Below are 14,986 nucleotides of genomic sequence, written 5' to 3'. Positions count from 1 at the left end.
CTAAAAATAAAGGAACACGTATTTTTTGTTTCCTGTAAATCCCAATAGGAGGGGTGTCAAAGGGTGAAAAATGGGTTGAATACCTTTAATGAGGATACATATATCTCAGAAATGAAAGATATTACATAACTGAAAATTTGTATGTGGGATCTCCTTTAAAAATAAAGAAACACGTATTTTTTAGTTTTTGGAAAATCCAGTTAATGGGAGGGTAAAAAGGGGGTGAATTTTTAAAATGAGTGAATCTATATCTCAAAAGTTTTAAAGTTTGCAGATATAAAAATTGGTATTTAGAATCTTCATTAAAAATAAAGAAACACGTATTTTTTTTGTTTTCGGAAAATCGCAATAGGAGGAGTGAAAAGGGGCTAAAAAGTGGTTGAATGCCTTTAATGAGGCTACTTATATATAAGAAACTGAAGATATTACAGACCTGAAAATTGGTGTTTGGGATCTCCGTTAAAAATAAAGAAACACGTATTTTTTTGTTTCTGGAAAATCCAATTAAGGGGGGTGAAAAGGGGGTAATACTTTAAAATGAGTGTGCCTATCTCAAAAAATTTTAAGGTTATAGATGTGAAAATTGGTATTTAGAATCTCCTTTAAAAATAAATAAACACACGTATTTTTTCGTTAATGGAAAATCCAAATATTGTGGGGTAAAACGGGGGGAGGGTAAATTTTTTAAAATGAGTGTGTGTACATCTTAAAACTTTGAAATTTACAGATGTAAAAATTGGTAGTTAGAATCTCCTCTAAAAATAAAGGAACACGTATTTTTTGTTTCCTGTAAATCCCAATAGGAGGGGTGTCAAAGGGTGAAAAATGGGTTGAATACCTTTAATGAAGATACATATATCTCAGAAACGAAAGATATTACATAACTGAAAATTTGTATGAGGGATCTCCTTTAAAAATAAAGAAACAGGTATTTTTTAGTTTTTGGAAAATCCAATTAATGGCGGTTAAACAGGAGTGACAAATTGGGGTGAATTTTTGAAAGACTATATCTACAGAATATCTTGGAAACGTAAAATGTTACAGACGTAAAAAGTGGGTGTTTGGAATCTCCTGTAAATGTAAAGAAACATAGGTGATTTGTTTTTGGAAACTCCACTCAAGGGGAACTCAAAAGGGGTTAAATTTTAAAATGAGAATTTTTACAGTTTATCTCAAAAAATTAACATGTTACAGAAGTGAAAAATGGTATTTTTATCTCTATTAAACATAAAGAAACGTGTATTTTTAGTTTTCGGAAATACCACTTGGGTGCAGGGGGGGTAAAAGTGACTGAAAATGGTGTTGAATTCTATTAATTAGGCTACTGATAACTCAAAAATGAAGATGTTACAGACGTGAAATTTGATATTTGCAATCTGCTTTAAAAATAAAGAAACACGTATTCTCAGAAAATCCAATGAAGGTGTGTGTGTGTGTGTGTGTGTGAAATAATTGAAAAATTAATTGACTTAATTGTGTGAGAATACATACATCTAATAAAAACTAAAGTTGTTACAGACGTGAAAATTCGTATTTGGATCTCCTTTAAAAACAAAGAAAAACGCGTTTTGGGGGGAAACCATCTTGGAGGGCGGGAGTGTAAAGGAGTCGAATTCCTTTCATGAGGACACATAAATCAAAAACTGAAGAAGTTAGAGTCGTGATAATTTTTATTTAGAAGATCCTTTACTATTAAAGAAACAAGTATTTTTTTGTGGGAAAATTCACTTGGGGGGGGGGGGAGTAGTGTGAAATGAAGTGAAGAAAGTAAATTATTTTTATGGGGATATCTCAAAACTGAAGGTAATAAACGTGAACATTGGTGTTTGGAATCTCCTTTAAACATAAAGAAACAAGCCTTCTTTTAATTTTTTTGGGGGGAGAGGGGGGAGGCTGTAAATAAACTTAACGGCGGTGGGGTGTAGAAGGAGGTGAGACCAATTGATTTTACTGTTCTTAATGTACTTATAAGGATCCTCCGTTGCTTAGGCGGCAGCGCGCCGCCCTCTCTCAGCTGGATTCCGTGGTTCAAATCCCGGTCACTCCATGTGACATTCGTGCTGGACAAAAACGGAGGCGGGACAGGTTTTTCTAAGGATACTCCGGTTTTCCCTGTCATCATCCATTCCAGCAACACATAATAATAATAATAATATTAATAATAATAATAATAATAATAATAATAATAATAATAATAATAATAATAATAATAATAATAATAATAATAATAATAATAATAATAATAATAATAATAATAATGATGATGTTCCGGACCGTCGTCAAATGTGCGGACCGCGCTGGAAACGGCTCCTGGACGGGTAATGACTAAGAATGCAGTCCGGCCGCGGGTTCAGTGCCGCCTAGGCACCCAGTATGACACCACGCCGGATGTCCTGAAGGATTTTATCCATATTAAAAATGATTTTAGGAAAAGATGGCAAAGATTTACGGACCCAACTGACCGGGAGGAATACTGAGCCTAGCCCGGGAAGTACAAAATCGATTGCTGGAAAAGAAGATTGAAAAATGGGAGGAAACATGCCGTAATCTAATAGAAAACAAGTCAGATCGGGAATTTTGGTTGATTCTTGCAGAAAACGAGTCAGATCGCGAATTTCGGCGGATTATATATCTAAAACAATAAGCATTCAATTATTAATTTCAGTATAATACCGTAGCAAAGCACGGGTATCTTGCTAGTTTCACATATAAGGACTGGGAATATTTAAAAGTTGTTGAAGTTGTAAAACTAAGTCTCCACAGCAGCCAAGATTCTCGACCCAATTTCCAACTCCTTTCCTTTATTGTCAAAAAAGTTATTTGTAAAACTCAGGGGTTTAACTGAAATAATCTTGAACTTGATACGCAGCTGGAAGAACATTTTTTTTGAGACTGTATACCATTAATGATACCTATGTATTATTGCGGATGTTGAATGTCTAATATCTGAAGATTTTAACCTCTTAAATTACTAATCACTTTCCACAAAGTTAATACATATAATAGGCCTAAATAATAAAGGAGATTTCATCTTGATTTTTATCAGAAATCAGTGCTGCCCTCTACACACACTAAATTCTATGTCTTATATTTTAAATAAGAAATGGTCTTCAAACAATACACCCCTAAGGGATTTTGACTGGGGGTGAAGAATGATGACAAAAATATTCACTTCTATGAAACCGTTTGAATTACGAAGTTAATATTTCAAATCATATCCTAGGTTTTAAACAAATTTAACCCCTCAGAGGTATATTCATTCCTTCCTCCGAAACCATTTAAAGTACAAAGACAAAATTACAAATAAGTGGTATACATTTTAAATCCTAGGTATGAAATAGGAAATTTTTTAAACATTCTACCCCTAAGGCATTAAACAGGGTTATCTCCGCAAACAAAATTGTTCATCCCTCCAAAACTGTTTGACGAACAAATTTGTAATTTTACGAGAAGGTTCTTCGTTTATGTCCTAGGTGTAAAACATCATATACTTCAAAATATTTCTCTCCTAAGGGGTTTAGATGGTGGTTGACTCTTAGAAACACAATATCCATTCTTTCAAAACCATTTCAGGCATGGTCTTCTATGTCCTAGATGTTAAGAAATATTTTTAAAACATTCACCACCTAAAAACCATTCATTCCTTCATTCCTGCTCAATGTACAACATCTAAATTTCACAGGTTGATCACTTTTACATCCTAGATGTTAAATAAGATAGGGTTTAAAAACATTCCAATTCTCTTGTATGGGGTTCAAATACATGTTAGATAAGGTAATAAATAATCATTCCCCCAAAATAGTTTGACGTACAAACTGAGGGTGTATTTTACAAACTCAGTTGACAGTAGACTTTCCAAAATGTAAAACTTTGAAAAATAACTTTCAGTTTAAAACCATAGCAAAGCTCGGGTATCTTGCTAGTTTATATATAAAATAACATGTCCTGAATGAGTGCTGACTGACTGACTGACTGATTCATCATCGCCGAGCCAAAACTACTGGACAAAGAAATGAAATTTTGAGGGTACATTTATATTACAGTGTAGGTGCTCACTAAGGGACAATTTTGGATATTCATTTGCTAAGGGGGTGAAAAGGGGAGTGAATTTTAAAAATGAGTATATCTCAAAAACTGAATACACTAGAGTCCTGTTAATCCGAACCCCGTTAATCCGAAAGTCCGGTTAATCCGAACTGAAGTATTCAATTTTTTTAAAAAAATTCTCCTTATTGAAATGAAAGAACATATTATAGAGTGAAGATTTCCTTGCATTTTACTAGTTATATTTTACTAGAATAACTTAATGTAAAGATAATTACACATCATGAACCATCAATCACCGTTTATCTTTACAAAGTCTGTTAGTTTCTTTTGCCGTAGTGATTGGAACCTACTTGAAGATGCAGTGTTAAACCAGCGTCTCATAAACACATCAGTGGGCGTAGCAGCAGAGTGTTGCTCGACGTAGCGTATGGCAAGTTCTAAGGCAGCCACGGCATCTGAATGTGACACTAGTTGATCATTGTGGTCTTCTTCGTCGTCACTCTGTTCCTCATCAACTCCAGATCCTTTCTCCACCATAGCTACAATTCCTTGGTCTGTTTGTAATTGATGAGAGTCAGCTTCCATCCACTTGCTAATGTCATTTTCACTGTCGTTTCCTCGTTTCAGGTTCTTAAATACCCTACTGTAATTTTGTATTTTGTTAATGTAACTGCTAAAGAATGGACATTTCAAATTACAGTATGTACTGTATTGTATTGTAGAAACTATTTTCCTCAGACGGTTGAGGCACTAGCAGGTTCGATCCTGGCTCAGTCCGGTGGTATCTGAAGGTGCTCAAATACGTCAGCCTCGTGTAAGTAGATTTACTGGCACATAAAAGAACTCCTGCAGGAGAAAATTCCGGCACCTAGGCGTCTCCAGAAACCGTAAAAGTAGCTAGCGGGACGTAAAAGCAATAACATTATTATTAGGAAATATTTTCCAGTTAATCTGAAAATTTTGTAATCCGAACAGGCTCCGGTCCCGGTTAGTTCGGATTAACGAGACTCTACTGTAGTTTAAATATGTGTAAAACATTTTCAGAAAATCCATTTAAGGGGATGTTAGAAGAAGTGAAAATGAGGTGAATTTTCAAAATGAGTATATCTCAAAAACTTCACATGTTACAGGCATAAAAACTGGTATTTGGAATCTCCTTTAAAAATTCAGAAACAAATATTTTTTTGTTTTAGAAAAATGCACTTAGTGGTGAGGGGAAGTGTGTGTGTGAAAAGGACTGAAAAAGGGGTTTAATCCTCTAATGGGGATACTTATATCTCAAAAATTGAATTTGTTACAGACATGAAAATTGGCCTTTGGAATCTCCTTTAAAAATAATGAAACATGTAGTGTTCAGAAAACCCATTTAAGGGGGATGAAAATGACTGAAAAGGGGGTTGAATTCTCTTTATGAGGATACATACATCTCAAAAACTGAAGATGGTACAGACATGCAAATTGGTATGTGGAATCTCCTTTAAAAATAAAGAAACATGTGTTTTTTGTTTTTGGAAAATCCACTTAAGGGGGTGAAAATAATTGAAAAAGCAGGTGTATTTTTAAAATGAGCATGTCTACAGTATATCTCATAAACTTAACATGTTACAGAGGTGAAAACTGGTATTTGAAATGGCTTTTAAAATTTTTAAAAAATGCATGTTTTTGTTTTTGGAAAATCCACTTAAGGGGTGGTGGAGGTTGAAAAGAAGTACGGAAGGAGTTGAATTCTTTTTATGAGGATACTATATATCTCAATAACTGAAGATGTTACAGATGGGAAAATTGATATTTGGAATCTCCTTTAAAAATAAAGAAACATGTGTTTTTTGTTTTTGGAAAATCTACTTAAGGGGGGTGAAATGAATTAAAAAAACAGGTGAATTTTTAAAATGAGTTTATTTACAAAATGTGAAGTTGAAATAGTGGACCAGATGTCTCATTTGTATATTGTAAAATATGGCTGCTGCAGATGTTTGTTTCAACACACTGAACTTTACTGTTATCAATGCATGGGTCCTTTAAAGAGAGATAACTGAAGAAAATGTTATATGACGTGAGTTTCTTTTCAAGCTAGCAGAAGAACTCCCTTCTGCATATAAGCTGTCAAAGAAAGGGTCTGCTTATACACCCATTGATAACATTGAATCAAAGAAGGTACGCAAGATTTGCCAGATTGGAGGGTTTAAAGGTCCTAACAAAACATAATATCTGTATGTCCAGAGCAAGAAATGTGTGTGTGGGCCATGTACTAGAAGTGTTCAGTTCTGTTGCGTTGAGTGTTTTGACAAAGATGGGGGATTTGATTGAACACAAGACAGAGATGTTAAATGTAATTAGTTTCTCATAGGGAGATAGTAATGGTGAGCTGACATTCATCTCATCGAAGGGCGGGAGTGTAGTAGATATAGGAGTTAGCACGGAAATAGCTCTAAAGAAGATAATAAGTTTTGAGGTGACAGAATGTGTGATAACAGAACATATGCCCATCAAGATAAAATTAAGGGGGGAGTATGATGGAGTGAAGAGAAGGGTAGGAAAAAGAGATAGGAATAAGGAGAGATGGAAGTACATTTGGAATGATACCACGATCGAGAGATTAAGAACAGTGTTAAAAGAGAGTGAAGAGAGTATAAGGGTTGAAAGTGAAAGGATGTTGGAAGGAGGAGATGTGGATGAAGTTTTAAAACTAATAGAACGCCCAGTATGGAAGGTGGGTAAGAAAGTGAGAATAAGGGAAGAGATAGACAGAAACATAGGCGCGGGGTGGTTTGATGAAGAGTGTAAGAGGAAATGAATGGTTGTAATGACAGCTCTAGCGGACTTCAAGAAAGGAGGGGAACAAGGGAAAAGAGAGGATTATTGTAAAGTAAGAAGAGATTACAAGAAGTTACTAAATGAGAAAAAAAAAGTGCTGGAAAGAGGCGGAAGCTGAGAGAGTAAACAGGTATTGCAAAGAGAAAAGATTTGATAGGGTTTGGGAAACTATAAATAAGATAAAGAGAACTAGATCGACAGGGAGAGGAACAATGATAACAGAAAATGAGTGGATAGGATATTTTGCAGAGCTTTTGGGTGGGAGGGGAGAAGGCCAGGGGGGTATGGAAAAGACGTATATTGTAAAGGAAGTACAAACAGGAGTACAGTTACTAGATGAGGAGATAACAAGTCAGGAAATAGTTAGGGTGTTAAGTAAAGTAAAAACCAAAACAGCGGGTGGGGCAAATGGTATTACTAACAGGATATGGAAGGAAGTAGGAGCAAATGAAGTAATGTTGAAAGTGATGGTGAAATTTTTTAACAAGATATGGGAAACGAATAAATTCCCTAGCAAGTGGAGAAAAGGAGTACTTTGTCCTATATATAAGAACAAAGGAAGTCGAAGTGATCCAAACAACTATAGAGGAATAACACTCCTGGACTCGCTGTCGAAGGTATATACAGGAATTTTAGCTAATAGGATTATAAATTGGGCAGAGAAATATGGAAGGATTTCGGACTATCAAAATGGATTTCGTAAAGAGAAAAATACTGTGGATAATATATGGATTTTGGATACTTTAATTACGAAGTATGTGAAAATAGCAGGGAAGAGATTATATGTAGCAGCAGTAGATTTAGAGAAAGCCTTCGATGCAGTGAATAGAGGCGTTATTTACTAGATTAAGAGAGGTTGGGTTATCGGTAAAAATGAGGATGGCAATAGAAGGAATATATGAGAAAGTATTGGTGATGATTAAACTAAAAGGGGGTGGGTTGAGTAACTGTATGGAATCGAAAAGGGGTGTGAGGCAGGGTTGTAAGCTATCACCCATATTATTTCTACTGTTTATAAATAATATATTGGATAGACATGGAGGCGAGAGATGGCAATGCCCTTGGATTGGGAAGAGGGAGATACCGGGGCTGCTATTTGCAGACGATTTATTGATCTTGGCATTAACAGCAAAGGGGTTGCAGGAAGGACTAAATGAGGTAGTGAAATATACTAGAAGATGGGCACTCAAGATAAATGTACGGAAGACGCAGATAATGATATGTAGGAAGAGGAAAGCCAAAAAAGAAAAGAAATTCTGGACAGTCGAGCAGCAAGAAATCAGACCAGAAAAACAAATGGAGTATTTAGGAGTTATAATTAGTAGTAACGGCACGTGGGAAAATCAGATTAGAAGAGCCAGATATAAAGGGAGGGGAGCACTGGCAGTAGTGGGGATATTAGAAAATAAATTTCCGGATATAAAGTACAAAATACAGAGATTGGTGTTCCAATCAATGGTTAAAGGAAAAATGTTATATGGGGTAGAAATATGGGGATTAGAGGAAAATAGAAAAGAACTAAACCAGGTGGTGGTGAAATTTAGTAAGATTATTATGGGAGTCCCAAACTGTACTGCAAATGTGGGGGCTAGATTAGTATGTAAAGAATCAATAGACACTACTATAGCCAAGAGGGTGATGAAGTATTGGATGAGATTGGAAGAAGGGAACGGAGGGGATTTAGTACAAGACACATATAGGTTCCAGAAAAATATGGAGAACGAGAGGTATTGGGTAAATAAGTGCAAAAATAAATTACGAAAACTGGGGTTAGGAGATATAGGATATGAGAGGTGGAGAGAAAAGAAAGAATGGGTATGGAGAAGGGTTATAAGGAGAGTTGCCGATATAGAGAGACAGAGTTTAATAATGGAATGTAGAGAAAGAGCCTCACTATCAGTATTTAATAAATTGTTAGAAATCATGAACCCGAAAATCGAAGTGGAGGACCGGAAGGGCAAGAGAGGTCTATAATGGTGGACTTTTGGAACTCCTACTAACAGAGGCTGGATAGGTACAGAAAATGCAGGTAGATGTATTCTGTGTGGAGAAAAATGGTCGGACCTACATATATTCATCGAATGTAGGGAGTTAGAAGAGTTGAAAAAGAAAGTGTTGAGTAAAAAAGAGATAGAAAAAGTAGAAAAAATTGAAAAGATGACGGTTTGGCTGGCCAGAGAATGGGGAAGAGGAACAAATATTTCGAAATATTTAAATATGGTTAGAATGAGATTTATAAAGAAATTAAGAGAATAAGGGGTAAAAGAGGGTTACAGAGGAAGGAGAGGAAGGAGGTAGACGAAACTGCTAGGTTATATAAAAATTGAAGACAATAAGAGGAGTTTGAAGTACAATCTGATTGTATGATGAAAAGAAGATTTGTAGATATTTGGAGAGGATTGCATGTGTGAGAGAACGGAGGTGGTAGTTAATGTTAGAAAAAAAAAAAAAAAAAGAATAATAAAGCAACGAGGGATGTGAGTAAGAGGAACTGTTGGACTGTTTAGAAACGGAAATAAGCGGAAGAAAGAGAAGGAATAAGGGAAAGCCAGGTTTGATTGTTGGCAATTAGATGGTTTAAGATTTAAGTTCAAAAAAAAAATTATTATAGAGTAGTTTTTTAGTTTTAGTCTAAGACTCGTAGGAGCTATAGAATTGTCAACAAATACATTTGTAAACGGTGTTAGAATATGAATGATAGGGCTAGTGGACAAGAAAAGGTGTTTGGATAACATAATAGTAGATAATTTTAAACTCTGGCTTAAAAATTTTAATAAGTAATGAGTGGTCGTGAGGAAGTGGAACTGTTGGACTGTTTAGAGATGGAAAGGATTGATAAGTGATGTGAGGAAAAGACAGATTTGTTTTGTGGCAATTCCGTGGTTTAATATGTAAGTTAAACTATTTTTAAAAAAAATGCAATTAGGAAGTAGTTTTAGTCTAAGAGACGCAAGAATAAGAGAGAAAAGCGATGAGCAAGGAACTGGAAATTGTCAACAAGTGTGTTTGTATATAGTGTATAAATATTAACTATACGGTATAGTGGAAAGTAGTTAGCGAATAAGTATTATAAGAGAGATGGACAGAGGCTAGGAAGAGTAAGAGGGGAAGATTGGGGATGGAAGGGGGGAGGGGTATAAGAGACAGACGGGTGGGATGGTCCAGTCCCATCCCTAGGTGAAAGAGGAAACATGTCCGCTCACAGAATAACAAGTGAATCAAGATGGTGGCAGTAAGACGACACGATTATAGGCGGAGCAGTAGATAAATGCGTGACGGATCGTATGATGGACCGGAAACCGCCTCTACGATTCGCCACGTAAGATGAGGAGAGAAGTACGAGTTATAGGTGGGGGTAATATCTAACCCGGGAGGAGTGGCTGAAGCGGCCAGGGTGGGAAGGCTCTCTCCTCACAGGGAATGCCGCATGCAGCCGAGGTTTTTTATTTTATTTTTTTTATGTTTAGTTAGCTGTAGAGAGTAGATAGGGGATGCCCTTACATGCGGAGGAGTTCCTCGCATACCAGAGGCATCTCAATAGTTTTAGACAAGTTGGTGCAGTGTTAGGCTGGATTCCGCCGACATTGACACCACCAAACAAGTAGAGTAGATAGTAATTGTATTGTTTGGTTTATATTATTTTGTGCGGTTTTTTTTTGGTTCTTAGTTAATAGTTTTAGTGTAGATAGTTAGAGCTTTATATTATATATAATAGGATGTTAGTTTATATTGTTTTGTTTTGTTTGGTTTATATAGTTTTGTTTGGTTTTTTGGGTTCATGTGTATTTTATGCTCTTTATTGTCTGTAACCGATGGTGCAAACTAGGGTGGCAATAAAGAGTTATCTATCTATCTATCTATCTAGTTTCTCATAACCAGAATTATGCTTGATTGTTGTATTTGTGATTTTTAATAATGTTTTAAAAATTGTTTGTATAAAATGGTGATTGCAACACACTGGTAACCTTAAACAACAGTAGGCTGTGATAATTTATCATATTAAACCAAGAAAAGAATTAAAAGTATTACCGGTCAAAATGAGCAGAGTAGATCTTCTAGGTAGGTAGTTTGTTTATGTCAGTCCTTCTAGTGTTAAAAATCTATATCAAATATCTTGGAATTTTTGCATTTAGTTAGCTCATCAATGTATGAATCAAACCAACAACTACATCAGTATGGTAAACATCTTAAAAAAGACTTCAACATCATCTTGAGGTGAGGTCATGGTAATGAATTCTCCACAACTAAGTGTAACTTCTAGTTAATGGACTTTCATATGTTGTTGTTGTTGTTGTGATTGCATTACAATTTCACATCTTCTTACCAATAGAAAGAAGTTACAAAATGATTAATAAATGTAACTATGATGCTTTAATATAGTTTATATACCTACTAAAAAATCTTTGGTATAATTGTTATGGATTCTTCAAACAGGAACCATTATGGAATAATAATGCTCTTATTCTGGTAAATTTTCTAATCAATATAAGAAAATATTTCCACCTAATCGATACCTTTCTTTTATTTTGCCTTTGGCAATTTATAAAATCATTCAGAATAACAGGACATATTTCAATCGCTTTGCGATTATCATCAGCTGCATGCACAAAAGCTTAGATAAAACAACATAAAGCAATCACATAGTTAAATTTTTGTTGACTTCAAAAACTAATGTTAGTAAAGGACTTAAAAAATGAATTAAAAATACTATCTATGAGCTAAAATATCTTTGGTATCATTTTAGGTCCCAAAGGCTTAATAAAATCACTTGTTTAAAAAACCAAAAATTTTTTTGGTGTTGTGATCCTGAAGAAAGTTTTTTGCTGAAATATGCTTCTTCTTTACTTGACCTCTAGTTTTCTTCCTCGTCACTTTGTACACTATGTTGTCACCCTTTTGGTGTATTGTTACCATATCCAGACTGATTTATTATAAGTTTTCTGCTTTTGCATGACAGGCAGTTTCAAATATATGCAGGTAACAAGAGTTCAAGGACTTTTAAAAATAATTTTGGCTGGTGTAAGGGCGTCAAAACTAGTTCTGATTGAAATATATGTTGTAATTACATCTAAGCAACAATTTTTATGTATTGAATAAGGTGGACCCAAATTATAATAAAAGTTGGTGTAAAAATGTCTTAACAGGTTTCCATAACAATGTCTTTCAATATTTTTCAACTATCTATTTCATTAATTACATTAATTCATTTCATTAATTACAAACTAAAATTTAGAGTGTTGTGTACAAAAATGTCAAAAGTACAATTCGAACAATCTTTATTTGTTAGATATTAGTAGAATACAGAATCGAACACAGTTTTATCATCTTATGAGAAAACTTCTTTGGGATAAGTAAGTTCCATTAAGATCAAAATTATTACTCTACAGGAGCATTTTTGTACCAGTTACCACATACAGTCTAGAAACCTGTATCCAAACCAACCAGCAGAAATGTCAGCAAACTACAAGCAGTGAAAATGAAGTTCATAAGAACTATGATTCAGAAAACGAGGAGGGGCAAAATAAGAAACGATGAGATACACCATCTTGTCCATATGAAAAACTCCCTTAGTGAGATCTTTGTCAAATCCAGGTCATCTCAAAAGAATGGACCCACAAAGACCAGCTTGCGTGAGATTTGAGAAGGAAACTGAAGGCAGAAAATCAAGAGGTCGGCCAAGGAAGAGATGGATTGATCAAATTAGAAATGATCTAACTGGTCAAGGACTGGATTTGCAACAGGTTATGGAAGGAAACCTCCACATGGACAGAAGTAAATGGAGAACGCTCGTTCACCTGACCGCACCGCATGATGATGATGATAATGATGACAAAATTAAATTTCTTAAATTTTATAAGTTGGACACAAATGGCTGTCTTGAAATACTTCTGTCGGATAATATATATACTATTTACAAAATTCTGTGCTGCCAGGACACAAAACTAAAGACTAGAGTTTATACTGCAGTACCGGTACAGAGTCTCTGAAAAAAAGTATTCTGGGAAAATATGACTGTCAGTATGAAAGTAGTCTGCTGGTTAAGATGAAGTCTTAAAAAAAAGAATGCTACTCCTCATAGCCAAAGGGCACGTCCTGAGGTGAGAACTCTCGGTTGACTTCAGTCCACCTGTTCAGGACATATTCAAAATAAGGAGTAGGCCTACGCATGTGAAGTACGGTGTAGAAAACCACTAGATGGCAATCTGTCTTCTCCTGCTGGGTCTCTTCTTTATATACTAGCCTGAGCAGTGATATCAGCGCTGCTGCCTGCTCACTGGTTAGAACTTGCTGGCGCAAACTGGAATGTTGCTCATAGCACCAGTTTCAAATCGGACTCCACAACACAGAGAATGCCCCCATATTGTACTTTGGATAAAGTGAACAAAATTTGAAGTACACTTTACAGATCAGAGAAAAATACATAATCTGCTATTTTAAATAAATTACTATACAGTGGACATAAACACAGTCATGACAATTCTCCACACTATATTCAAGGGCACATCCTAAAAAAAAAAGACCCCATACATGTGCCCTACCCCCAACTCTCACTCTCTTGGAAGATGCTGATAATGGGCATATCCACATGATAGAAGGTTCAGTAAACTATTCTGTAATTTTATTTTTCCAGGAGCAACAAAACCCAGCTGCACTGATGGTGGTTCAAACTTTAACGTTGATCAAAGTACAGCAGGTGAAAATTGGTTGATACATTTAATTCAACCACAAGATTATGAAGCTTCAGAAGATAAGAGAAGAAAATTAGATTGTCAAATTGGAATTGAGAGTGGAACTTTATGGGTGATTTTGAACAACCTCAATGACAATGAACCAGTGGTGGAGTACTTGGGACCAGAGAAATGCTTGGTTGATGTAAGTGTCGTATGTTCCTTAAGTAAAAAAGAATAGTGTGATATGGAATCTATGTAAAAACACACAAACACACACATCAAACAAACTGTTTCAATAATTTCAGTTTTTCTTCTTTATAAACTAATATAAATCAATTAATTCATGCTTTGGTTATTCAGAAAGTACTATTCTAGATCTGTTATTCTATACTGCCATTTCACCTCTATCTTATAAATTCTCTTTTTTCCAACCATATTTCATCTACCCATGCTATTTCTCATGTATACTACTATGTTCATCAATATTCTTATTCCAGTACCTGACCACTTTTAGTGAATGGTGATACTTCGATACTAAAGATGGGAGTTACATATCGTAACATGATACTTTATCCTATTCCATCAGTGTAAGCTATTCCAGAAATTATATGTTCCACCAAAGGCCCTAGCACAAAAGTAACTGTCTGAGTGAAACCAAGGTGAGGGTAGGAGTTTCTGATTGGCTAAAATATATTAGGAAACATAGCAGCTCGCTTTAAGGGCACACTTCTGCACAGGCGCAAGTGAATATTTTTATAACAGTTTAGAGGCAGTACTGATATTCCTACACTGTTACTTGCTGGCTGGTTACAGATATTCTTTAGTTATTTGAAGTGCTTTGTATTAGGATTACAGTGGTGATACATACAGAAGCGTAGTTCCTCTAAATTATCACGCGTGGTCTTCCCACTTTGCATCTCGTGTTTCATGCCGTATCATGGACAGAGAGCTAAAGACCTGGTACGATTGATGTGGACAAATCACAATTACAGGGAAGCGATTTCTTAGAAATACATTGTAAGAAGGTAACTAATAATAATAATAATAATAATAATAATAATAATAATAATAATAATAATAATAATAATAATAATAACTGCAGAACAACAATTCCTCCCTTTTCACATGCAATTCAAAATATAATTTTATATGCATATTATAAACTGGTACATGGAGAACTGGAATAGATATTGTGCACATCTGATATTTGCAACCTTATTCTATGTTGCTCTTGGCCTTCTTGAAATCAATAGAAGTGGTTTGACATGGGGTGATTGATTGTATTTTGATGACATTCTTTATGGAAAAGTTCTATTTGCTATAAAAGTGGGTCCTATGGAAGCTGGATTGAGAGTTACCAATACACAGATCAACAACAGACTTGATGCAATTTTTTGAAGTGCTTTTGATGGAATTTTAGAGACAACTGGTTGAAAAAAGATGCCTCCTTAATA

At 35.1% G+C, this 14,986-nt stretch overlaps 1 protein-coding gene across 1 annotated transcript in view; it reads left to right on the top strand.

Moving 5' to 3' along the window:
* The window catches only part of LOC136857948 (cadherin-AgCad1), a 452,227-nt gene that overhangs the window by 70,892 nt on the left and 366,349 nt on the right, over positions 1-14,986 (top strand). Inside the window, exon 4 of the mRNA XM_067137073.2 lies at positions 13,493-13,734. Coding sequence (XP_066993174.2) covers positions 13,493-13,734 — 242 coding nt within the window. The remainder of the gene's footprint in view (positions 1-13,492; positions 13,735-14,986) is intronic.

Source organism: Anabrus simplex, chromosome 1 (assembly GCF_040414725.1).
Source record: "Anabrus simplex isolate iqAnaSimp1 chromosome 1, ASM4041472v1, whole genome shotgun sequence".
In the NCBI taxonomy this organism is placed as follows: domain Eukaryota; kingdom Metazoa; phylum Arthropoda; class Insecta; order Orthoptera; family Tettigoniidae; genus Anabrus; species Anabrus simplex.
This window is presented reverse-complemented; position numbering and strand designations above follow the sequence as displayed.